This window comes from Mastacembelus armatus, chromosome 7 (genome assembly GCF_900324485.2).
Source record: "Mastacembelus armatus chromosome 7, fMasArm1.2, whole genome shotgun sequence".
In the NCBI taxonomy this organism is placed as follows: Eukaryota; Metazoa; Chordata; class Actinopteri; order Synbranchiformes; family Mastacembelidae; genus Mastacembelus; species Mastacembelus armatus.
In genome coordinates this window covers 16,432,333-16,458,755 of record NC_046639.1, presented here as the reverse complement: position 1 = coordinate 16,458,755, position 26,423 = coordinate 16,432,333, and the positions used below count along the sequence as shown (strand labels likewise).

The 26,423-nt window shown below is 39.7% G+C and overlaps 2 protein-coding genes across 2 annotated transcripts; both read right to left on the bottom strand.

Annotated features, from left to right (window-relative positions):
* Positions 1-660: 660 nt before the first annotated feature.
* On the bottom strand, positions 661-20,913 carry kcnc4 (potassium voltage-gated channel, Shaw-related subfamily, member 4). The gene is made up of 4 exons (XM_026331537.1): positions 20,294-20,913; positions 3,851-4,787; positions 2,836-3,012; positions 661-748 (listed from the first exon to the last, which is right to left on the bottom strand). The coding sequence occupies exons 1-4, from the start codon at positions 20,900-20,902 to the stop codon at positions 681-683; spliced, it is 1,791 nt and encodes a 596-aa protein (XP_026187322.1). The 5' UTR covers positions 20,903-20,913; the 3' UTR covers positions 661-680.
* Positions 20,914-23,435: 2,522 nt separating this feature from the next.
* On the bottom strand, positions 23,436-26,382 carry hspa1b (heat shock protein family A (Hsp70) member 1B). Its single transcript, XM_026331535.1, has 2 exons — positions 26,255-26,382; positions 23,436-25,704 (listed from the first exon to the last, which is right to left on the bottom strand). Exon 2 carries the CDS (start codon positions 25,691-25,693, stop codon positions 23,777-23,779), a length of 1,917 nt encoding a protein of 638 aa, XP_026187320.1. The 5' UTR covers positions 25,694-25,704; positions 26,255-26,382; the 3' UTR covers positions 23,436-23,776.
* Positions 26,383-26,423: the final 41 nt, after the last annotated feature.

Below are 26,423 nucleotides of genomic sequence, written 5' to 3'. Positions count from 1 at the left end.
AGCACAGATGTTCTGGGCTTCTCTAGAGAATAGATCATCAACAGAGAATGCTATGTCTGTTTTTTTTTTTAAAGATAAAAAAGATTAAAATAATTTCTAATCCTAGTTCACAGTAACAAGTGTGGCTGTACAAACCAACATTTACAAAGTGTTCATGTGTTCTTACTCAACAGTTAATGACATTTATGGAAATAAGACATTAACCCAAATGATGAGGAACATTTATGAGTTCCAAAAAAACAGCTTAAATTGACTGTTTTGGTAAACGTCACTGCAAACTAAAGAACCAAAACTGTCCTAGGTTTGGCAGATGGTGTCTTCAGGTAGGACCCTAATGGTCAGAGAAACACATTGATCATGAAAATATCATTTTAGGGTCTTTATGAACTGCTATGTCCACTAAATGACAGTTATATCAATGGAAGCCTTTATGTACAACATACAATGCTAGACCATGCAGAACATGCAAAAATGCATTGTAACATGTAAACGTGTGTACATATGATCAACCTATATAATTGATTTTATACCAAAAAATAAGATCTTGTTTTGGATTTTTTTAAAAAACTAATAAAAAAAAATAAAAGGAAAGGAAAAGCAAAGGGACCGGTGCTGACCCTCTGCACAGTATGTACTCCACACGAGTTCATACTGTTTCTCCTTTTCATAGCCAATCAAGATCAGGTCAGAGTGGTGACCTCCGGCTGAGCGTAGTTTCCAGTGGCGGTGAGGATGTCCTTACAGTTCTCTGTCAGGAAACACAAAGGACAAATACAATGAACACGTGGTGACTTCAGACGAGCGTGAAGAACCTAGAAAATAGAGCCGGATGAGAATGAGTGTAATGAAAGGTCTCTGCTAAACAAACCCTGACCCTTAACATTTGAATTAATATTCTGATTGTTATATTGGTTAATCAATTAATATTTTGTCTATAAATTTTAAAATGGCAAACCACGCTCATCACTGGTTCATAGAGTCCAATGTGATTTCTGACTAGTATTTCAAACCCAAACATATTCATCAAGAACTAAGTGTGGATGCTTTATGAGCAGCTCTTAAAATTGTTGCTGATCAACTAATAAACAAATCAACTAAAATTTCAACCGCACTGCAAAAACTACAGTTCTGAACTTCAAACATCAGCACAAGACTTTGCTTTGACCACATACAGGTTGTTAATGAAAACCTATTACTGACAATCACTGACAGGAGCCACTTAGGAATTTAAAGGCTCATCTGTGCTGGGCAACCTTTTCTCGGCGTGTTTGTTGCCTCTTAGCGGCACTTGAACTTGGACACGCTATTATGCACTCATCATAAGAAAAGCAGGCTGCCAGTTTTTTTCAGACCTTCCTCTTTTACTGCCATGCTGCTATGGTGAAACATTATCCATACCTTACATCCAGTAACCCTAGAATTAACCTCACACCGTCCCCTATGGGCACAGCTGAGGAGTAGAGCCACTGTGCCATAATTTATCTCCAGCTAATCAACTTAAAATGGCTACAAATAGAAAGGCTGTCATGTGCATGCCAGACAAAAACAAGGTTTTTTTTTTTTGTTGTTTTTTTGTTTTTATAATTCTGCCACGTGAGTTTGCAACATTGTTAGAAACGGTTAAAGTTCACTTCAGCTCTTTTTGCAGGTAATGTGCACTCAAATGTGTTTTGTATGTGTGATATCCCCCTGTAATAAGACTGGGATGTCATTATCTCCATACTCACCAGAAACAGAGCTCAAGATTGAATTAACCCCTCCTCTCTCTTGCAAAGATTAGCTTCGAGGTGTTCTGGTTTTGCTCAGCTTTCCACTTTTTTTTGTCTCGGTGATCAGAAGACAGCCAGCATGAGCTGACCACATCATTCAGTGTATTATTAGAAAAGTCAACACGAAAGCAGGCTGCGGATGTTTGTGTTTCTCTGTGTCTTTTGCTCTGTGACTGAGGCTGTAATTTTATATTGACAGGTGACTTCCTCCACTAAGCATAGCTACATGTCCACAAACACCCATTCTTTGGATTTATCGGACAGATATAAGGGAGCTTGTGTGATTTAGTTTTTATCCAAATGTGACAATGTACCATTAACCCACATCAATCTGCAGCACTCCACACGTGCAACAATTGACGAGGCTTTCAGGAAAAACAAAAGCACACTTCGCTTTAAATGCGCTTGAAAAAAAAAAAGTGGGTGGGCGGGGGGGGGTATTTATTCTGCTAAGAGCCAAGCTACAGTAAATAGCCCATTTATGTGTTGTTTTTTTTCACTGACAATGATGTGATGTGCTAATGACCTCTGGTAGAAACATGCATTTCAGTGAAGTGCAGTTTTGCAGGAAAACACCTTCTGTGTCGGGCTGTTTGCAGGAAGTTGACTGGGTGGGATGCGTGCTCAGGATGTCAGGACAAATATAGAGCCTCTTTCACAAGGGCCTTTGGGGTACATTGGGAAGCTCAGACGTAAGACCCAGCTGCCGTGAGAAACAATTTCATATTGAAGTAATACAATTTTTTGATAATAATTACTGACTACATTTATTTGTCTGAAGTGGTGTTGTTGTTGTTCTTAAGTTTTTGGCACAGGATGTCCAACTGCAGCTGCATTTCAACTTCAAGGATTATGATAAATTTAGAGTTATTGACTAATTCTTCAGTTGCAATAGATTCTACACAAATGCTGGGATTGTGTCTGTAATGATGTACTGTAAAAAAAAAAAATCACCAAAAGACTTCCACTAGATATACAGTAAATAAGGATCTCAAACACTGCAGAAAAATATTTTAGCAAAGTACAAACCATAAATGTCAATATGGCTCTGACGTGTGCAACCTACCAGTATGGACGTTGAGGTCTCCAGAGGTTAGAAGGAAGCAGGTGGCCTCCTTCTTAGTCTTGTCTCTGCCTCGGGTGCAACGCAGGGACCACTTTTCACTGGGGGACAACGGCTGGGTCAGGCTGTAGCCTTCCTCCTCAGAAAGGGCCACATTTGCATCCCCGTTCTGCTTGGAATCTGAGAGGATGGCAAAAACACACAGAGCTTTACTGAGCTTTCCCTGAGGGCTCAGGCAAAGGCAGATATTTCATAAAATCTGCATGTTTTTCTGCATTGAAATCCAATTTGACTCAGATGTTAGTCACTGAAGTCATTTCATCCCGTTGTGTTATTGTTCATAATCTGAAAAACCTCAGGAAGTATACACTGTAAGATACAGTGGCTGTTTATGTTACTGTTAGGTACAAGGCCACTCAAACATTTATAACATGGGTTCTAACATATGAATAATGTAAATGAGCAGGTTGAACAAAATAACCTTTCTAAATTAAAACCCTCATAAACCAATGGAATAACCACATCAAGTTAAAGGGCAAGTTCCCCCAACTTAAAAATGCATTTTCTCACTTACCTCTAGAGGAATTAAGTGCCAAATATTTCTACCAAAATAAAATGGAGGTAAATGGGAATTTTCTGTGTACTAAAAAAAAAAAAAAGTGTCCCCATTTCCCTGGATGGAAAACACAGATAAAAAGTTTAAAAGAGACAATTTATATAGTAGAATATATCTAAAGCGAGGGTTGTTCCCAGTGAAATCTAATTCAGATTAACTAGGACACTCTTTCTAGAAGAAATTATTGTTTAAATTCAGTAAGCAGTGCAATTTTTCAATGACATGAGCACCACATATATCACTTCCCTTCTTTCTTTCAATCATATCAGCAGAAAAAAAGACTTAAATAGTGAGTAAATGAAATCAAAACTCTGCATGGCTAAATGCCACAAAATGTAAGTGAGAAAATGCCTTTTTGTAATTTGGGAGAACTGACCCTTTAATACTGCATTGCTGCCTGACCTGAGCGGTTCCTGCTGACACTCTCGTCAGCAGCCAGCGGACATGTGTCGCTCTGCGTGCTGTCTCTGTGTGAGTTGGTTTCCGACTTTCCAAATGAGGCCGAATCCGTCGGAGCGTCTGGGTTCGGGTTGTGTTTCTTCTTCTTTTTTGGCAGCTTCTGTTTGGCCATAGCCAGCGAGTAGTACATCCCAAAGTTATTGACGATGACAGGGACCGGCATGGCGATTGTCAGCACCCCGGCCAGGGCGCACAGTGCCCCCACCATCATGCCCAGCCACGTCTGTGGGTACATGTCTCCATAGCCCAGAGTCGTCATGGTGACCACTGCCCACCAGAAGCTGATGGGGATGTTCTTAAAGTGTGTGTGGTTGAAGCCTGTTGGGTCATCGGGCGAGGCTCCAATGCGCTCGGCGTAGTAAATCATAGTGGCAAAGATAAGGACACCCAGTGCCAAGAAGATGATAAGCAGCAGGAATTCATTGACACTGGCCTTCAGCGTGTGGCCCAGAACACGCAGGCCAACAAAATGCCGCGTCAGCTTGAAGATCCGAAGAATCCGAACAAACCGCACCACTCGCAGGAAACCCAGCAGGTTGTTGGCAGCTTTGGATGACAGACTGCTCAGGCCCATCTCCAGGTAGAATGGCAGAATGGCCACAAAGTCAATAATGTTGAGCGTGTTCCTGATGAAGACCAACTTGTTTGGGCAGCAGATGATGCGCACTAGGAATTCAAACGTGAACCAGATCACACATATGCCCTCCACCAAGGTGAGGACCGGTTTGGTCACCATCTCTGGAATCTCAACTTTGCGTGTGACATTGCCCTCGTAAACCAGCTCCGTCCGGTTCCGCATTTCGTTGAAAGCGTCATGGGTCTCCAGGCAGAAGGTGGTGATGGACACCAGGATGAAGAAGAGAGAGGCAAATGCAACTCCCTGAAAAAAAAAAAAAAAGAACGTTCGTTATCATTAATCAATATTATCTCTTCCTACAATTATAAAACCATCAATAGTGTTTATCATACATGTCTTTGCTTTTATTTTTCTTTTGTCATTAATAAGAAGGCGTGGATGTATCAGAAGCAGTGAGTGTCAAGTGATTGACACCAAGCAAAAACTAAAATAATGAACTTCCTATTATGAGACTATTTAACTCAGGGACAAAGAAATACGATAAGAAACAAACTGACAACATCAAAGAAAGGATGCAAGTTTTTTTTTAATAGATTATTGTGAAATTCTGTGAAACCTGTCACAACGAAAAGCTTCTTTTAAAAGGTGAGAAATGGAGCTTGCATATCTATTAACATAACAACCAGTATTTTAAGGAGCAGGTGGCCTCATTTGAAAGAAAATATATTACACATTAACTTGACCAATATTAAACAAATGCAGAAACACGCAAAGATAGAAATCCTGTGTCAGTCAAACTCAGCGTTTTGTCTGTAAAATGTCAGAAAATATAAAAGTGCCCTGTATATGTACATGTGCTACATATTCAGTTTAAAAAAAACATCCAATTCTCTTATTAGAAAATCTGGAACCAGAATATGTTTGATATATATATATTGACTAAAACAATTACTCTATGATCCAAGTAGATTAGTTTAGTGACTGAAGATATATTTTCTACATCAAAAAAGGAGAGCCAACACACACACACACACACACACAAAAAAAACAATTTTAAAACAATTGAACAGAGAGTGAATCACGCTGAGAGTAAATGGGATTCCATTAACATTGCTCTGCCAGTCACAGACAGCAGGGGACGCTAACAAGTCACCCCCACTGAAATGAGTCATTATAGTCATCCATGAGACTACTGTATAAGTGCTGTGTTTATAATCTATTAAGATGAAAACATTCGTAGTTCAGGAGAGAAACGAAGGAGTGGCTGAGCTGAGTCGTGAAAGACTTACGCTGCATCCCTCCTGCGGCCAGTGTACCCTCCTACAATACATATACATTATAACATGATGCAAACAATGCCTTGAAAATATAAACTCAAACAAAATGACAAATGAATCCACACACTTTTACATTTCATGGGACATAAACTGAACAAAGTGGCGGCATGGCATTCACTTGATTCAACACAATGGACATGCCTGTCTGCGTTTGTGTTATCATTGTATGTGCACGCATATTCCCTCTGTCTGTTGTTTACTAAAGCCTGGACAAATTGTAATACCTCTTCAAAAGCTCTAATCTTCCAGCTGGATAAATATGTACCAGTGCAGTACATGCACTTAGCCATTTTGTCCCAACGGGGGCCTCTCACATATCAGCTTTACACTGTTTGGTTCTATCATTAGAAAAAACAAATACAGTATGTAAAGTCCAATGGAGGCACAAAATCACTGTGGAATTAACTAAATAAATAAGGACTGGACAGTTTATGGAGTTTGTGAATTGGAAAAATAACAACTCGTTTCCAGTTTATGTTCAAAACAGCAAAGACTGAAATACTGTATATAAAAGGCATATTTGTTCATATGTCTTTTTTGCATCTAGGTAACACACAACCTCCTGCCGTGACAACCTTTCTTCAGCTTTGTCCCAGCAGAGATCTGCGGAGCTCACAGCTCTGATCCCCTGAGAAGACGATTATTGAGCTGGAGGACAAGGGGAAAGTCTTAACCCTGCCCCAGGAGGAGCTTGGAGTTCTCCTGGCTACATGGACACAGTTTCCCTGAACATTACCAAGTGTGTACAGTGTGAGAGTTTTTTTGCTACAGGGCTGAGTCACAGTAACACCAAAAGCACAGAAACGCACCTGTTTCCAATGAATGAACACGCACAATACTTATTGCGATCCCTTCTTTTGATGAAAACACACCACCACTTTTCTAATTTAAGAAAATTGAAACAGACTAAAAGTACGTTTAATTTAGTTCTACCTATCTTTGTTTTTTATCTCCCAGGCACTGGAGCCAATCTCACTGGGTGAGAGGTAGGGTACACCTTGGACGGATCGCCATTCCTTCACAGACCTAACACATAGTGGGAATCTCAAATCCCCTATTTTAATGCTCCAAGGTCTCCACTGGAAATCAGTTTGTAATTAGATGCTTCACATTAAGGATTGAGATGAACTGAGATGCAAGGAAAAGATGCAGGTGAGGGAAACATGGATGTAATTAGTGGAATTTGGATTCACCAACATTCTACCAATACTTTTTGGTGGAAGTAAGACAACACTACAGACAAATTAGAGCCACCAATTAACCTAAACCCAACCTGCAATGTCTTTAGACCATAGGAGGAAACCTTAGATAGGAGTTGGAGTTGACCTTTGAATATGTTAAATGATTTACTGCTATATAGGACTCAGTATTAATGATATAGCAGCTATGTTTCTCTGTCTCACATGTGAATTACAAATCGTGACTGATCAACAAAATGTGTATAAGGTGGTCATGGACAATAGACTTAGTATTTTTTAACCACCTAACACTCAACACTGTTTCAAGCAAAAAAAGGTTACACAAAAGCTTTAATAGACATTTCTGGTGTGTTATTTCTATTTTCCTTGACACACACACACACACATATATATAAATGCTTGCTACTTGCTCAATGTGTGACTCACCATAAATCAGATCTCTGTATTGGTCTCAGGCACCTATTTATAATGTTCTCATTCCAAGTGACGTTATTCATTTCGAAGAGTATAAATAAACATCTTCTGCTGCTGAACAAGAAGCAGTTGCAAGAAGATCAACTTTGACAAAAACACATTCCACAGAAAAAGGCTCCTGTACTGACACACCAACGACCCTGCAGCCACCAAATACAAGCTGCGAGTCCTGCAGGCTGTTCAGGTATTTGTGACGGGTGCAACAGGTCCTGACAGTGTTCAGTTTACTCAAATGCCAAACGGTTTATCCCAGAACTAAACAGAGCTGGGTATCTGCAGCCTGGAGCGTCTCTGCTGTGAGGGTAGTTGCGCAACACATGAGGACAATTTGCTCTGCTCATAAAAAGGCTCAGCCCGAATGTCCAACAATAACATACGACAGCTTGACCCCACATCTGTGTTTAAGTGTGTGCAGATAGCCGCATTGCTGCCACTTTCCCTCCCAGGAGCTTCTTTTTTTTTTTTTTCCCCTAGTCTGTTTGTAGTCAAGTGTGCACTCTGGCTGTTTGTGTATTCATTATTTGAGCGTGAAACTTCAGAGTGTCTTTATCAATAAATCTTGCAATATTTAAACGTGTCTGCATGGTTTGTTTAAGTCCTGACACTAATGGAGGCCGCAATATCATGTTTACAGCTCAGTAGTGGAAACTCTACACACTGGCACAGCTGGAGCTGGAGTGATTGCCGTAATGTGTCTTTGCCACCAAAGAGTGTTTCCATGTTGGTCTGCTGAGCCTGAGCCCCTGTTTTTTTAAAAAGGAAGAATCATTATGAAACCGAATGAATGTTAACAAAGACGTTTTTGTTTTTCATACCCTGAACATGGAAATGCAGCATTGACAATCTAGCTGAGAGTTAATGCTGATACAAATATTATCTAACATTATCTATAATATTCATATGTGTGTGTGTGTGTATTCATAAACACTCATATCTTAGCCCTGTTTCAGTCTCTACCAGCTCTTGAGAGAAATATCTGACACTTACCAAGTGTTAAATGTTCCACCATGTTCATCAGCTAACAGTGTCTGTGCGCTGTTTAGTGCTGAACAGGTAGTGAATTGTGGGATTCTGGAACAACTGCTTGCTGTGAGGGAAATGATGTTGTTATGGCAGTGAGAGTGATCCATAATTAATAAAAAAAATAATGAATCCAAGCATTATACATACAGCTATTGAGTGTGCCCTTTGATGATATTTAATTCCCCTGATGCCAAAAAAAAAAAAAAACCGACATCAAGTCAAGGTCAATAGGTGTCAGTGTGTAGACATAGCAGAGGTTCCTGGAGGAGGGAATGGCAGCCTGGTCCCAGCTGGGAAAATTGTGGGAGGGAACGAGACAAGATGCTCGAATGGCAGCACAGTGGGCAGCAGCTGGGAGTCCCATCACCTCCATTCGTTTAGCGTCACAGACTGTTACTAACACGCTATACACCAGAGCCACAACAACGGGCCTTCGGAACAGCCAGCAAGTTCACAGCGAATAAAGTGCAGCCAGCCGTGGCAGACGTTTCCTCCGAATTCATGCCACACTGTTTCATGTCTGAGAGTCACAACACCTGACCTGTACTTTAATCAATCTCCATCACCAATCAGTAAACTCTAGCAAGGACAGGGCTCTGACAAATCCAACAGCTAATCTGTCACAGCATTAACAAAAAGTGAAGAGCTGGAAAAAAAAAAAAAAAAAAACAACTTGAGCTGCGGGTGCATATAATAGGCAGACGGCTTGTTGTCAGTCGTTTAGAAGCAGAATGTAACCAGACCCAAATGACATTTGTGAGGGTGATTAAATGCCTGTTAATGTGCTCAGCTGAACAGCTAATTAGCTATCTTCCCTGCAAGATAGATGGTGAATGTTTGTTGCGTGGCTTGTTTTAACATGCAAAGGTGAAGGAACAAGACCTGTTCATGTTTGTAAGCTACTTCAGTTAAGAAACCTGATGTGGGTTGCGGCTCTTGTTGTGAGTGGGCTGCTGTCTGGCTCAACGTGACACTGCTGTGCCTAATGATAGGATGGTTGACATCACACACACCATCAGGGAAGCAACAAGAACCTTCAAGAGGAGACTAAATGAACACTGGAAACAGACATGTCACGAAACTGTCACAGCACTGACTGGAAAGAGGTCAGAGGTCAGTGAACAGGAGTGGGCAGACAGCCAGAGCAAGATCAAGAAGGTCGCCAGAACAACAGCACAGAGCATCCTTTAACAAAGACAGAAGTTACCATCACCCCTTACATCCAAGCACGTGTTACCACAAGAGCAAAGTTATATATTTATCACTAGAGCTGAGTAACCTCCAGTCTGAGAGACTAAAAAGACTTGATCTTTGAGCTGGGATTCAAAACCAGCATTCATCTTCAGCAATAAAGCCTAGTAAAACTACTGACTGTGCTTATTTGACAGATATGTGAAATGTACAAGTGTATTAAGTTGAAAGAGCACTATGCTTTTAGTTTTCTATTTCCTCTGAATATAAATACACTTTCTGCAACCGTGCCAAGGTTTGAGGCAGATAAAAACAAAATTTAATCTGCTTGATCAATCTTTTCCACTCAAGTGCTGTTCTTTCAGCTGAGTGCTTCTATTTCTCATTATTTTATCATGGAGACATCTAAACTTCCAAAGTGCTGTTAACACAGGAAAATCATATGACCAATGTCATTTATGTTACAGCTCAAATACCAGCAGACACCAATACTCTTTGGTGGAAGAAAAAAGATTTTTCTCAGTATTGAGTTTTTATTTTTCTGTAAAAATAAAGGCTTAGACTCCTTTCAGACTTTATGATGCATTCGCAAATCTCGCAGTAGCACAGCCAATCTATTTTCTGAAAATGGCTTAGAACTGAGCTGAACAAACAACCAACATAATCACGCCAGATTACTTCACTCTTTCACTGAGTTATAAAAGTCTCCTTAACCAGGCTGTGCTGCTTTGGTGATGTGTGAAAAAACATAAAATCCTGTCTTCCATTCAGAGGGCAACAGAGAAAGGTGTCAGAGCTCTGAAAGTCGGGCCGAGGGGAGTAAAGAGTTTCCGCTCCAAACACTTCTTCATTATTTAACAGCTGGGTGTCACACTGAGGCAAAATCTGAGGTGTGAGAATATGTTTCGTAATTGGCAAGAATCAAAAAGACACACGTCAAGGTTTTTGATTTTAGATTAAAATATGGACATCACTGTTGAATTCAGAAGGCCTTATTGGGCTCCCGGCACAGACAAGCATGTGGGAACCTAGGAAAAGCTTTGAAAATAAGAAGAAATCTGAGAGGAGCCTTCCTAAAGTAAAAACTCCAATAAAACCGCCCCAAATGAAAACAGTGTTGGAAGGAGAATGGAGTTGCAGCAGACCCACTTTAAAACAGAAGAGCCAAAGCTGTTCATCGATTACACCACTTGTGTCTCTAAATACACAAATAAACCCCTAAAGCAGACGATGCAGCACTGTGATGAGGGTCACCATGAGACCAGCTGTAAGAGAAGGTGGAGGTAGGATAGGAAATTAATGTTGAAAATTTAAAAAGCAACATAAAACATGGTTAATCATAAGCAATTATAATGAGTGTGACTACTGAAGTGATTTTAGTGTGTTGAAATTTTGACAATACACAGTATGTTGGAAATATGACCTGTCCAGGGTTTAGAGCTGGGACTGGCTCCAGCAGATCCCTGTGACCCTAAATAGGAATAAACAGGATAATGATAATGGATGGATGTTGGAAAATAATTATGTTAGAAAATCATAAATGATTGTTTTATTGATCATGATGATTTTAAATAAATATACTGGGCAGCATGGTGGTTACTGTCCTCTGACAGCAAGAAGGTTCCTAGGGCCTTTCTCTGTGGAGTTTGCATGTTGTCTCTGTGTGGGTCTTCTCCAGGTATTCCTCCCACAGTCCAAAGACATGCAGTTTAGGGTTAGGTTATTGGTGACTCCAAGCGTGAGTGTTTGTCTGTCTCTATGTGCCTGCACCATGATAGACTCGTGATCTGTCCAGGGTGTACCCTGCTTCTCGCCCAATGTCAGCTGGGATTGGCTCCAGCCCCTCCACAAAACCTGGAAAGTCCAGGATATAGCAGTATAGAGAATGGATGGATGGATAATGTGAGATCAGTCTTTGTCTGAACATCTGCGGGAAATGAAAGCACTGATGAAAATTATAGGAAAGACCAACAGGCAGATGGTGTTGTAATAAGAAATAGAATATCAATTTGGCAGTAATAAGCAAAAACACTGGTTCTTGACTGAAGTCCAAAGGTGTCATGAGCAAACTGGGCACATTTTGGATATTCCTCAACAACCAGCACTTTTTCATAAATCAAGAAGGTTATGAGTAGAAATGTAGCAAAAATAGAGCAAGAATAGACATTTTTGATCAATTCTTAATGTATTGCTGATTTTTAACATTTAATCGATTTACTGTATTTGCTGTTCGCTTGTGCATCTGCTAAATAAATTACATTAAGTATAGTTATAGTAAAAGTTTCCTTGCTGTTATTATAAACCGATGTTTTTCCTTAAAGTGGTTTTAGCCTCTCCTCAGTGCCCAGGTCCCCCATAGTTCAAGGCTCTCGGACTATGGACCTAATCATTTCCAGCATCCATAACATCTGTTAGACAGAAGGCAGCTGTTGTTAACAAGTGTTCTTGCTGGTATCTTGAGGACAGGCCAGTAAAGGTATTAGTGTGAAGGAAAAGGGGGAGACTTTTACCACTTTAATTTGAGTACTTAGCTGGACTGCTATACTGGACTCCTAGAGAATTTCTTCTACATACAAACATGGACACAACATATCCATGCCATATCCATTTATGTTTTTTATTTTAGGGAAAAGAACAGAAAAGTGAATTCAGATTCATTTGATTACTGTTCACCAAATCATACACTTTATCATATCATTTTTACCATTAAAACACAATTAATATATATTTTTTCATAAATCAGAATATTTTGTGCAATTCAGTGTGCTTAGTGCTGTTTCTAATTGTTGGTTGAATGTTGGGTCTTTATGCAATGCTATTATCAGTTATTGTTATTGTACCATTTTAGCTTTAACACCCCAACAGGTGTGTATTAATGAAAAGCTAATGACAGCTCTGGGCCTGCAAACAACTGAAAAATGCAACACATGGAGATAAAATTACTTGCAAATATCCCAACATGTACTGTGGAAAAGCAGAGTTAGTCCATCACAGAGCTAACACACCACAGACTTGGAAAAACTATGGATACATTGAATCACTTTGATAAAATTTGGTCTGAGCTGACATCGCTCATCGAGACATCATGCTGCTTTAAGCACTAATACATATGATATTCAAGTACCATGTTACTACAGTGTTGAAATGAATGATAATGCCATAAAGCCAAACAGCGTTCATGGCACCCACCCACCCAAGCATATAGACTATATTTATAGCATAAATATAGCAGCATACTACACTGTACCAAATACAATTGTAGTAGGACATGGTCTTGCACAAAAATTAAACATAAATATTATAGATATGTGTTTGTTTTGTGTGCTATATATGTCCTATTAAGTTCTAGTTCATGCATGAAAGCATGTTGATTTGAAATTGAAGCCACAGAGAAAGGAAACTATGTATATTAATAAAACTCATTACATTTCAATATTCACACTCAAGCATGAGAAAGTTAAAAAGTGGGCAGAAAGAATTGCTATTGGCCCCCTCACCGTAATCCTTTGATCATGATTGGTTAATGAGCCTGTCAGTCAGAAAATTGGCCAATACTGAAAATACGCCAGTTTGTGCATCTCCTGTGAGAGGCTGGTGGCGCCACGTCTCAACCAGTGTGATTGAATGGGTGTCTAGCTGGACGTCACTAATGGATTACGTGGATTAATACCTATATGATTTTATATTTGCTTGCCAACTTACTTTTTGAGCTGTGGGTTGTAAACGGCTAGCAGCAAAGCTTTTATGCTATTTGCGTTGCTTTGGTTGTTGTCAACTTAATGTCATTGTAACGTAACGTTAGTTAACGTTACAATAAAGTTCAGTATGCATGGAGGCCAACAAATTTGAGAGGTCATGTAAACGTGAACACTTAATAACACTTGCTTATCAAAGCAAGGTGATGACAATGGCAGAGGAAGTAATTAAAAAAATATATATAGCCCATACAGCCCAAGTCATTCTGAGAAACAAAAGTTGTAAATGCTTTCTAGCTATTTGTGAAGTTAGTAGACCAAAGACCATTTCATAAACTTGACCCAATGTATGTTTGTCTCTCAGCCTTCCAAAAGGAAGTTCTGCTGAGGTGCAGAACTTTGGAGTTATGTTTTGTTGAACAACTTCACTTCAGACCTTCATTTCGCCTGCAGGTAGCACGTGTTTCCTCTTTTTACAACACCCAAACACATATTGACGCATAAATTGATTAATTTAATCAAAGGTATGAAATATTTTCAGCTTGATCTTAAGTTAATGTAGGCATTGGTGTGTGTAGGGTAGATGGAAGATTACATAAACCATCTTAATAAATTAAATTCACATACTTGGTAACCAGTGCTACCATGTTCAGTGATTGTTATGCTAAGTAGACAGTCACTACCTCAATAAACTGAATGTAAAGTTTTACATTATATATAATAGTCGTCACTTTGTGCCCATCTGTACTTCACACAACAAAGGACCTGCAGCTGTTCATCAACATCATGTGGGATCATGAGAAGGCTGAGTAATATGGGCTGGCAAGATATCACTGCTTGGTGGGGTGCAGAATTGTACCCAGGCACAAGTAAGCAAACAGTCAGAGATGCCTATGTCACTAGAATTAAGCCACTGTTTAATATTGTGTGTGTATATTGTGCATTTTCCCCTTTATGATCCATACATTTTTGGATTGGGAATGAAAGTCTTCAGAGCCTGAGTATTAATATTATCCTGATATAAATACAATTAATGGATAATATACACAGTGTTGTCCATAATTCTGCCAGTTTGTCAACATGTTTAATTGTTATTTATTTGTATTCCCAAGAACTTACAATTACCCTTTGGTGGGAGCCGACCCATGTGAACACAGAGAAAATACAAACTCCCCTCCAAGCCCCAGCTGTGTGCTCACCCTGCAGAAGATAATCTACAGGTAACTTTGACTACTTTGCTACGATACATTGGTGAAACATGTTGTGAATATATGCCTTCCTTTTTTGCCTTCCCAGCAGAATGTCTTATGCAAGAAATTTAAATGAACTTTCTATTGAATATAGTTCACTGTAAATGATAATCCAGTCATCTAATCTTTGCTGTAAGATCTGTGATTTTATTTAAATTCACACACATTCCTGGAATTTTACTTGAAAATGACATGCAAGCTCCTCCCAAACAACTGAAGCCAAGTGGCTTTGTTCCAAACTGTAGAGCACAGCTTTAAATTGTGTTGTTATTGTTTATTGACTTGAAGTTGTAATCATGTCTGGTATCATGAACAGACATTCAATAGATGTCACCTGTGCAGAAGAACATAAACTTTTAATAAAGCAACAGGTGTGTGAGTGTGTGTTACAGCATTTTTTTGTTATCACTGCAGTTGTTTGGGAAAATCTTGCAACACCAATTACCTCAACTGTAAACTGCAGGAGGACTAAAACCTTCACCGGATCTTTCATTGGCATGAAGGAGGATAATGACATGATTTTCTTTTAAAGTGAATTATTTTTTTGAGGTTGTTTAATTTAATGGTGAAAAATGAAATGCTGCATTTTAAGGATTTTTCACAAATTCTGTGTATGTATATATTTCTCTAGATACACCAAAGATTTGGCTGATTACAGGCAATTTGGAGGAGGATTCCTCTTTATCTGCTATGTTGCACCATCACCTCTGGTAGATACTGATTGAACTTTTTTGATAGGTTTTAATTTTACTCAAGAATTCACTGTATGGGTTCAATTCTCAATTACAACTGTAATGCATGTCCACAAATATTGAAACTGGAGTGTACAGAGCCCCCAGAGGATAGAAGAATTCAGTATTTACAGTGTAAAACTGAAATGGAAAAGAACAGCACACACAATACAACAGTACATTTGTTGCATCTGAATACATTAAATTAAAGGATTTTAGAATCAGTAGTGGTGTGTAATTTGTGAGTATCAAGTTTTACACTCCACTTTAATTGAAGCAGTCATCTATTTTGTGTTTTTAAGTTAGTTGAGGATATTTCACAGTAATCTTGGTTAGGTTATATTTCATGAAAATTTGAAATAACTTAAGTGGTTTTTAAGGTTTATTGAAGGTGTTTTATTATAATAATTTTGAAACAAAGTCTGGTGGTGTTTTCCTGTGGACCTCTTGGCAGTGTCACTTTATTGAAGGTCTTGAATACTTCAATAATAATTGAAGTAATACTTTAGAAAAAATTACTAAAATAACAGCATTTTCCTGAAGAACCTTTAGCATTGTCACTTATTTTAGGTGTTTGTGTTAATTTAAGAAAAATCTGTAAAATTGCAATATTTTTCAGCAGTACTTGGAGCATTTTCACTTATTTGACGTAAACATAATTAATATATTAATAATAAAGGAAAAAATTGTAAAACAATATTTTTCAGCACAATCTTGGGCATTGCCACTTTATCGAAACTGTGGAACCCTAAAAATTTAGCAAAAATCTTTAAAATAGTATTTTACTGCAGAAATTTTGACATTGTCACTATATTGAAGGTGTTTAATGATAATAATAAGGGATAAAACTGTAAAATAACTTGTTTTCCTGCAAAACCTTCACTGCAAATTTCTGTAAATTTATTGTTTTTGCACATTATTTGAATTAGGATATTCTACTTTAATTTTAAGGTTTTTGTTTGGCAGCCGTAGCTGCCAGTCATTTGCCGTTTTTTTACAGATTTTTTTTTTTTTTTTTTTCTTTTACAGTGTAGCCATGAAGTTTTCACAGCCTAATGGGGATATTTATGGCTGGTCAAGTCAGTCATCTGATCCTAGTCCAGCTAATCGTTTGGTTCACCTTATGAAGATGAGACTAACAGAAAGTCTTAAAGCACCAAAGAAATGATGGCTGCAGTGCAGATTTGCCACATCAACATGAGAGAGCATCCCCAGACAGTCAAGCATCATGTGAATCATAAATGGATTTAGAGACAAACATTACTTATGATGACTTAATAATGCAGGGCTTTAAGATAACGCTAGCATCATCACGTTTACCTGCCTATATTGACTAACTGTTTATGCTTAGCCAGTAAATCTTTACCATGTTCTTCATCTTACTTTAGAGTGTCAGCATGTTAATATTTCCCACTAAACACAAAGTACTTATGAGGATGATTGAAATGCCATTAATTTTACAGGTATTTCATAATTTTAAAAAAAAGTGTGGGACAAAAAAAAACAAAAAAACAATAAAGAGCACACCAAAGTTCGCATTAATGATCCTAAGGAGGGCTTTGGATTTCTGTTCTAAATTTCCAAATTGGAGATGTACCAAGTTGGAAATTTTGTTCAGACACAGTATTTCAGTCCTAATGAAAGTGTGCAGCAATGTGTCCATAGAGCCACACTTCAAGGATTGCTAAAGAAAGCTACATTGAGTGTTAATGTGATGTGGATGTAAACAAGTCAGCACCCACACAGTCTCATTCCAAATCCAGCGTGGTGGAGTACAAACCATTACGGTTCTCACTGCACTATATGTTAGCGCTGTTACACAGCTGTACACGATCCTCTTGTGTGGACTTTCACAGAGCTGCATTTCCAGTCTTGGCTGATTCTGAAGAGCATGTGTCTGAAATGACAGACATATTAACTTCCCTCCAGCTTTCAAGAATCACATTACATGAGATGAGCTCAGAAGCTCTTCGAAATAAAAAGGCCATAAAGGTAACGTGAGTCCCTCAAAAAGCACTCTGCATCCTTTCAGCATGTACACAGAGCGAACATGTGTGCATGACTTGGCTGCAGTGGAAACTGGGAAAGATCATTATGCCTTGATCAATACGGCTCAGCCCTCACTCGTCCTTATCACACATTCATGTCTGCGCTGCTGTTTTTTCAAGAACTTTACAAATCCTAACCGATTATTTAACAAATGTTCAAAGGTGAGAGACAGATGTGATTAGGCACAGTGTGGGTCCTCTTAAGGCAGCAAAAACACAGTGACAGATGTTGATCCTTCTAAGGTGATTTCAGACGGGAGGAACCTTTTCATAGTTCTTAGAACTGCTGGAGCAAGTTCCCTTTTTTGTGTAAACTAATGTATTTTTCTTGTGCGCGATGCGATGGAAGCTCCTGGTCGCCCTGACACTCTGCTGTAGTGACACTTGATACTTGCTTTCACATTTACTTCAACAGGCACTCTGCTGCCTTTTTTGCTGAGCCCATTAGGCATGGCATACTTTCAAATGATTACAGCTGCTTGATATCCCCTGTCGAAAAATGAGAGCAAACTGATTTCATTGTACTACACTGTTACATTTACTTTATTGATAATCCAAACAGAGGTGTATGTTGTTCAAAGTGGTAAAATAAGAGACTTTGGATGAGGTTTGTATACAGTATAATACCTTTAAAAAAAATGAAACGCTTGAAAACATTATTCACAAATGAGAAGCAATTGATATACAAATCTGTTTCTAAATGTGTGATTATGTTTTTTCTTGACCATATGTGTATTTAAAACCCTATTTTCCGTTTAATAGACTGATTTACTATACATGGAGATGCACTCATGCAACCTTTCCAGCACTCATGTTTTGAGGACCTTCTATTGCAAACCTTGAAAAGGATGTGTGGGAACACTTTAGCAGCCACCGTGTATTTTTGTCATGAAACGGCATTTTCTCTCTTTTCATCATTTTGCTGCAATTTCATAACATATAAGTGAAAAATAACTGCTATGCACATGATTGAACAGTTGTCTGGGGAGGCTGCAGGTCTTACATTTATTTTAAGAAAAAAAAAAAAAAAAGTAGCTGTCTGTTTTACCTGTGGCACTAAACAAATAAACGAGTCACACTTTATCATTTTTATGTGCAGTGCCACAATGGAATGTGCAGAGATTTAAAAAAAAAAGAAAAAGAAAGAATACAGTTATTTAGTTTGATCAACACTATATATTATGATTTTTTTCTGATTTGGTGAGAACTGTATACACTTAATTTTTCCACACATAAGATGATTTAGAAGTCTGCTAAAGTAAAACAGTAATCAAATAAATGCTAAGTCTATTTGTTCATGGATAGGCCATATGTAATTTACTTATTTGGTATAATAACAGCTGTGGTGACCTGTCCAGGGTGTACCCCTGCCTTTCACCCAAAGAGAACTGGGATAGGCTCCAGCAGATCCCCATGACCCTGGTTAGGAATAAGCGGGTATAGATAATTGATGGATGGATGGTATAATAACTCTCTGTAGGTATTTATGTTGTTTTACTTCTAATGCACAAGTCCAGTTAAAGGTACCATGTCAATACATGCAGAACATCTCGTTCTAAAACTACAGACACCAACATGCTGCTATAACATCCTCCAGCCTCTTGTGAAGGATTTTCACAATATATTGGAGCCTGGCTGCTACAGGGATTTGCTCCCATTCAGCCACAAGAGCTTTATTGAGACAGTCGAGACAGTTTCTGTTTGGCAATTCAGCCTATCTGGCTGTGTCCCTTACACCCCATCCCATAGGTGTTAAATGTTTTGGAAGCTGAAGCTCTGTGCAGGCCAGTCAGTCAGTGGGAAGCCATTTCTGTATGGACCTTACTTAATGCACAGAGACAGTGCCAGGATAAAACAGTGTCCAAATATTTTAGCAACACAGGTTATGTGTGCTTAAATATCAATATCATAAAAAAAAAAAAAGATGTCCTAACACATATTAATGTGACAGCATAATTCTTTCAGTTCCCATTATTTCATCACTCTTTCCACCTCAGTTTTTATTGACTCCAATTTGCATTTGCAAACAGAAAAACACCAACTATCTGGTTTTAAAATGTAAATCACTTAAATTAAATGATCAAGAATATGTGTGATGGGCAAAGATTTGTAAGATTTTCCTTTTTCAATGATGTTATAAAGTTGAGGATCATCATTGTGCTTCAATCTTTGGTTACTCTATGCCTGCTCTTAGAAACACAGTGAAAGCATGTGGTAAGAAAACAAAACCCTATCATCTTACAAAGATTTTCTTTTTTAAAAAACTCCAAGATGTCATGTAGAAGTCAGTGTTAAGTTCAGATATTGATGGAAAATGCATTAAAAGATGAAATTACTCACAACACTGACTGAAATAGGTTTTCTACAGTCACAGGATCATACTGAGTTCCTATTTTCTGATCAATGAAACCAAAAAAAGCAGCACAATGTAAGGCCAGTGCAAACTAAACCACAATCCACCCTTCACTATACTCCAGGTTATTGCTGTTATTTAATAATCGATTGTCCTTTTCTGTTTTATGTTGAAATAAAGTGAATAGATATGTAAGTGAGCCCTTCACTGTTCAGATTAGATTGGATACAAGCTAAATAAAGAAAAAAAAAAAGAGTTGTGGAAAGGGGCAAATACTGAAAACGTGTGGAAAAGGGGAAATATAAAGGCTTATAGCTGAGGTGAGGGACAACAAACAAGGCAGTGTGATGCGCCTGTAGCTGCTGCAGCCTGATTGGCTGAGTCTCATGGGGACACCTGTTGATAAGGACAACATTTGAGCCTTTTTATAAGTTCAGCATCACTTCCAGGGTTTGTATTTACTCGCTCAGACATGTGGCCATTATAAACCGATCAGTTGTGAACTTACCCTGGCCGCTTTGGACGAGTACGGGTCATCAAACAGGGCCCAGATCTTCGGCTGCCAAACTTCGCAGCAGCCCCTCGACCTACCGGGACAGTCCTCGATGCCGAACCGCCTCGACACGTCTCTGTCGTCGTCGGTGTCCTCCGGTTCCGGGGGTTCAAATACCTCTAGGGCCTCTTCTGCGTCCCGGTGCTGCCGGTAGGTCATCCAGCAGCACGGCTCCACGTCGGTCTCGTCTATCCCCCAGAATACCAGCTCCTCCTCGAAGAGCGGCCCGCACACGTCGGCCGGGCAGTGCAGCTTGCCGGTCCGGTAGTAGTTAAGCACGTAGGCGAAGATGCCCGGGTGTCTGTCGAAGAAGAACTCGGTGGTACTCGCAGCGTCTGAGTCGGAACTGACCTGTGCGTCGGAGTCCACCAGCCATGCCAGGCGGGTCCCCGGCAGGGTCCGGAGCGTGCTCCTGTAGGTTTCATGTCGCGTGCCGCCCACGTTGATGATAATTTTGTGCGAGTCTTCCCCTCTGGCCATGTCCTCCTTCAGACATGATTTGGACGGAGGTTTGTTGCCCGACTTGCGCCCTCGGTAAGACGAAACACACACCGAGCTGATCATTTAGAAGCCGTTCGCCTCTCCCCGCTATAAACCACAAATCACACAATTATTGCAAAGTGCGTCCGTGTGGCTCATTAATCCCCCCCCCCCCCCAAAAATAAAATTATAAAAATGGTCCAGACAGCTGCAAAGTGAGACGCTGAATAAAAACCACCTGTTAAAAAAACTCAGTGTGGTGCAGCAGGAGCGCACAGGTGAACAGACGCAGGGTTTGGTTGTCGTGCAAAAAGGTTGCAACATGCCACTTAAATCATTATTGCCTCCAGATGTTGCACTTGTTGTGTCTGTCGATCAAGGCCAGGTGGGCGGGACCGGTTATGCGATTGGCTGCTGGATATTCAGCGTTGTCACCCAAGTGCTGTCTACAGAAACAAAGCCAACTTACCCAAGACCTTGCCCTACGCCACCCCCCATCAGTACGGGGTGACACAGCAAAGACATGAGCTGGATCTCGGGGGTTTATGTCCGAAAGCGTCAAAGTCCTTCAAAGAGTCCTTCTGCGGGAATTATCAAGAGGCGAATGGACGAGATCGGAGACAGCTGCTCCTGGGCAGATTCAACATGGACACGGTGCCCGATCGGCCCTCCTGGCCTTGATTGACAGGGTCATTCTGCTGAAATATGACAATAAAAAAGGCATTGGGAAAACAGCATTATGAAACAAAAGCTAATATAGGGGGGGGAAAAAACAACAGTTTGAAATAAAAAATGCAGAAATCTTAGTAGAGGGTTTGCAAGAAACCCAGTGACTGTGAAAACATGAGATATTTCATAATAATTTGATAGTTTCATTGCAGGAATGCAAAAACAGGGACCTAGACTAACCTCTTAAATTAGACAATTTCACTACTTAACATCAGCAGTGGTTTACATATGTCAACTAAAAGAAGCTACTTTATTGTCATTTGCAGAACTAACTAAAGATTATTGTTGTTGTTATGAAGCAACTATAAAGTCTGGTCCAACAGGTAGCTGGGGTCCCTGTAACGTGTTTAGAAAACTCATGTAGCTGATACTGCCACCTAGTGGATGTGTCAGTGAGCAACATGTTTAAGTGAGTCTTGACTTAGACCCCTTGAGTGGTGGGAAATGTTATTATGCTTCACTTAAAATGCAAAAGTGGTTAAAAAAACAAACAAAAAAGAAACAACACATTCTACCAAAAGAGGAAAGATTTTACAGACAGGGGAGGGGGACACGTAACCAAAGCCCAAATTCAGAGTCTAAAGAAATCAAGATACATCCAGCAAAAACCAACATCTTTAGACTCCCCTGTCGGGGGCGTGCAGCAGTGTTTCAGCTACACAGCTGAGTCATTTTCACTCAGTGCCAATCAGTTCATCACTGTCTGCCCAGATATTTCTTATAGAGTCCCCACAAGATACAGCCCCACAGCCTTTAAAGAGGCATATATTCACATATTCACTAATCAAATTGCATCAGAAAAAGGAATGTGACACTGGGTGCATCGCTCTCCCTAACCACCTGGGGCATCTTGCCACAGATTAGATTTTTTTTCACACATCATTAAATATGTACCTGGCTTTCCCCTTGAGTTTCCCAATTGTGTTTTTATTTTCAAAACTAATACATACATTCTTCAAACAAGAAAAGAAAGAATCAGAAAGAAAAATTAGAAAAAGTCTTACTTTTATGACTGTAACTCGCTGATCATTGGTGTGTGAATCTTCTTCTTCCTCTAGCCTGTTGAGTTTATTGCCAGCTGTAATCCAGTGTGTTGCATTGCTGCCATCTTCTGGAGTCACCATCTGCCTACAAGACCCAGTTTGGAGAGTCCAGTTCTTAGAAAGTTGTCCATCTGCTTTAACCCCAACAGTCATGCCTTTGAATCAGTTCCTACTAATCCATGATGTCCGATTTTGCTGTCACAACATGCTGTGATCATATCTTTCCCGTCTGTAGCTTACCATCTGTTTCTAACTCCTGACAATTTTCTCAAAGTTTTCTCATTCCCCAGGGAGAAACATTTCCTAAGCAAGACTTTACCTCACAATACAGTATGTTAATGTTACGAATGTGTTAAATTTAAGATAACATAAAGTGAGGCATAAGTTGAATTAAATAAAAAAAAGTAGATATTAATAACATGCTGTGAATGATCTATGATTATTATCGATCAGTCAGCTGTATGACTATATGAATTAACGGGTTAAGGGGCCTTAAATCCTCTTCCACTAGATGTGCACTGGAGAACTACACCTGTATTAGTGCCATCCAACCATGTAGCTTCTCCCACTAAACACCATTGACAAGATTTTAATCAAAATGCGAATGAATCTCTGGATTGCTGCTGTAACCATGGTAATTGCACACAACAAAGATAAAGACAGTTGTAGCCTTAATGTGGTTATATATTAAAAATTAGGAAAAAACATCATTAAAGAAAACTAGACAAAAACTCAAATAATAAAATGACAGATTTTTAACTAAACCCTTTATACATACACTACCAGTCAAAATGTTGGACACACAATTGAATGAGAAAGTGTGCCACTGTAATTTATTATAATATGCAAAATCTAAAATTAAATCAAAATCAGGTGCCAATTAACAATGACGGAAAGGAGACAATTAAGGTGTGGGAAAAGATAGTATCTGTCTTTATAAACATGTTTTCTGTGATGCAAATGAGATGCACTGAAAGTAACATTAAAAAGAAACACTGAACATTTGTCACTTCTTAAAAGTATCTGTAAATTGAACATCATTCATTACAAGAAAAAAAAAACATCTTTAAAAATTGTGTTTTTATTATGATAAATCAAGAAAAAAAAAACAGACGATAGCATTTGTGGCACTAAACAACAGAGACATGGCCAAAATATTTCTGTAAACAAAATGTCCTTGATGGCTTTAGTCCACCTCCTCAATAGTGGGACCCTGAGAGCTGCCTCCTGCATGGGTGCCACAGCCTCCTGGTGCTGCTCCCTGGTACAGCTTTGTAATAATTGGCTTGCACACCTTCTCTAGTTCATTCTGCTGATGCTCATATTCATCTTTCTCAGCCAGCTGGTTGTTCTCCAGCCAGGAGATTGTCTGGTTGCACTTGTCAATGACAATTTTTTTGTCACTCTCACTAATCTTTCCTTTCATATTGTCATCCTCGACACTGCTCTTCATGTGGTAGGCGTAGGACTCCAGCGAGTTCTTCGCTGCAATCTTCTCCCTCTGTAGGTCGTCCTCAGTCTTGTACTTTTCGGCATCCTGTACCATTCGCTCGATCTCGTCTTTGCTGAGGCGGCCCTTGTCATTGGTGATGGTGATCTTGTTTTCTTTGCCGGTGCTTTTCTCTAAGGCGGATACATTCAGAATGCCGTTGGCGTCGATGTCAAAAGTTACCTCCACCTGTGGTACACCTCGGGGCGCAGGAGGGATACCCGTGAGCTCAAACTTGCCAAGCAGGTTGTTGTCCTTGGTCATGGCTCTCTCGCCCTCAAACACCTGAATCAGCACACCTGGCTGATTATCTGAATATGTGGAGAAGATCTGGGTCTGCTTGGTGGGTATGGTGGTGTTGCGTTTGATTAGTGATGTCATTACTCCACCAGCAGTCTCAATGCCCAGAGACAAGGGAGCCACGTCGAGCAGCAGCAGATCTTGGACATTCTTGGATGTGTCACCCATGAGGATAGCAGCCTGGACTGCTGCGCCATAGGCCACAGCTTCATCTGGGTTGATACTTTTATTCAGTTCTCTGCCATTAAAGAAATCTTGCAAAAGCTTCTGGATTTTAGGAATTCTTGTGGATCCACCAACCAGGACGACTTCATGGATCTTGGACTTATCCAGCTTGGCATCTTGTAGGGCCTTCTCAACTGGCTCCAGTGTTCCCCTGAAGAGCTCTGAGTTTAGCTCCTCAAAACGGGCCCTTGTGATGGAAGTGTAGAAGTCGATGCCTTCAAACAGCGAGTCTATCTCAAGGGTAGCCTGGGTGCTGGACGACAGGGTCCTCTTTGCTCTCTCACAAGCTGTACGGAGTCTCCTCACTGCCCTCTTATTCTGGCTAATGTCCTTCTTGTGCTTTCTTTTAAATTCTTCTACAAAGTGGCTGACCATTCGATTGTCAAAGTCCTCCCCGCCAAGGTGTGTGTCTCCTGCAGTGGCTTTCACTTCAAAGATACCATCCTCAATTGTTAGGATGGACACATCAAAGGTGCCTCCACCGAGATCAAAGATGAGCACATTGCGCTCCCCTCTTTTACCTTTATCTAAACCATAGGCAATGGCTGCTGCTGTGGGCTCGTTGATTATCCTTAGAATATTCAGACCTGAGATCACACCTGCGTCCTTGGTGGCTTGCCTCTGGGAGTCGTTGAAATAAGCTGGCACTGTGATAACTGCATTTGACACCCTCTGCCCCAAGTAGGCCTCAGCTACCTCCTTCATTTTTACAAGAACCATGGAAGAGATTTCCTCTGGGTAGAAGGCCTTGGTCTCACCTTTGTACTCCACCTGGATTTTGGGCTTTCCGTTATCGTTGATCACCGTGAAAGGCCAGAGTTTTATATCGGACTGGACCACAGGATCATTAAATTTTCTACCAATGAGTCGTTTGGCATCAAAGATTGTGTTACTGGGGTTCATGGCAACCTGGTTCTTGGCAGCATCTCCTATGAGCCTCTCGGTGTCAGTAAAGGCCACATAGCTAGGAGTGGTCCTGTTGCCCTGGTCATTAGCGATGATTTCTACTTTGCCATGCTGGAAAACCCCAACACAAGAATAGGTGGTGCCCAAATCAATGCCAATAGATATTCCTTTAGCTGAGGACATCTTGCTTGTTCCTAAAAAGAGGAGGAAGAGAACACATAAATTTTTCATGTTCCACTAGAATAATTCAAAATGACTAAATAGGTGTAATATTAACAAAGCCAGTGTTTTACATTTTTTGACCATTTCTTTCTGACACCATTTTTACACCATAAAAATGCCAAATAATATTTCTACTTTATTCATGATGTTGTAGTCGGTAGTGGTTTTATAATGCAGTGCATATTATGGTAGTGTTCTAGTAGTTACTATACTAATTATGTTTGTTTAAATGTAATTCCTCACTTAAGCTCTAATGAACTACACATCTTTCTTTTGTCACATACTCATATTTGACTTTCTAGAACTTCATGCCCCCATAAACTGAGACATAATATAAAACAGAATTGATGCATTAGTAGTGCAGTGTAAGTTTCAGTGTCACCTTTTATGGGAACAAGTAGGTTAAAATAATGCCTGTTATGTGTAGTACCGTCCCAGATACATCATAACTATCTACACTATGTTTCCATTTAAACCTGTCAGCCACAAACCTTTAAAATCAGATAATCAGATTCTACTTACTTTCAGTGATAAGTTCGCTGTTGCGCAAAGATGATGAAGGATCTCAGCAGAGTCTCTGTGGGTAGAATCGTTTGTGTCCGCCTTTGCCTCTGTGTCTTCTGAAATTCATGGCTGGACTGACTCAAGCCCTTTGCTTAAATAGTTATAACCAAGGTTCCAGAATGCTCCT

Excerpts from the sequence above, each read along its gene's own strand:
- kcnc4 (XM_026331537.1), bottom strand. The coding sequence starts at position 20,902 with ATGATCAGCTCGGTGTGTGTTTCGTCTTACCGAGGGCGCAAGTCGGGC. Across the intron at positions 4,788-20,293 it reads ACTCGTCCAAAGCGGCCAGG|GGAGTTGCATTTGCCTCTCT; the intron begins GTAAGTTCACAA and ends TTTTTTTTTCAG. Across the intron at positions 749-2,835 it reads AGACCTCAACGTCCATACTG|AGAACTGTAAGGACATCCTC; the intron begins GTAGGTTGCACA and ends GTTTCCTGACAG.
- hspa1b (XM_026331535.1), bottom strand. The coding sequence starts at position 25,693 with ATGTCCTCAGCTAAAGGAATATCTATTGGCATTGATTTGGGCACCACC.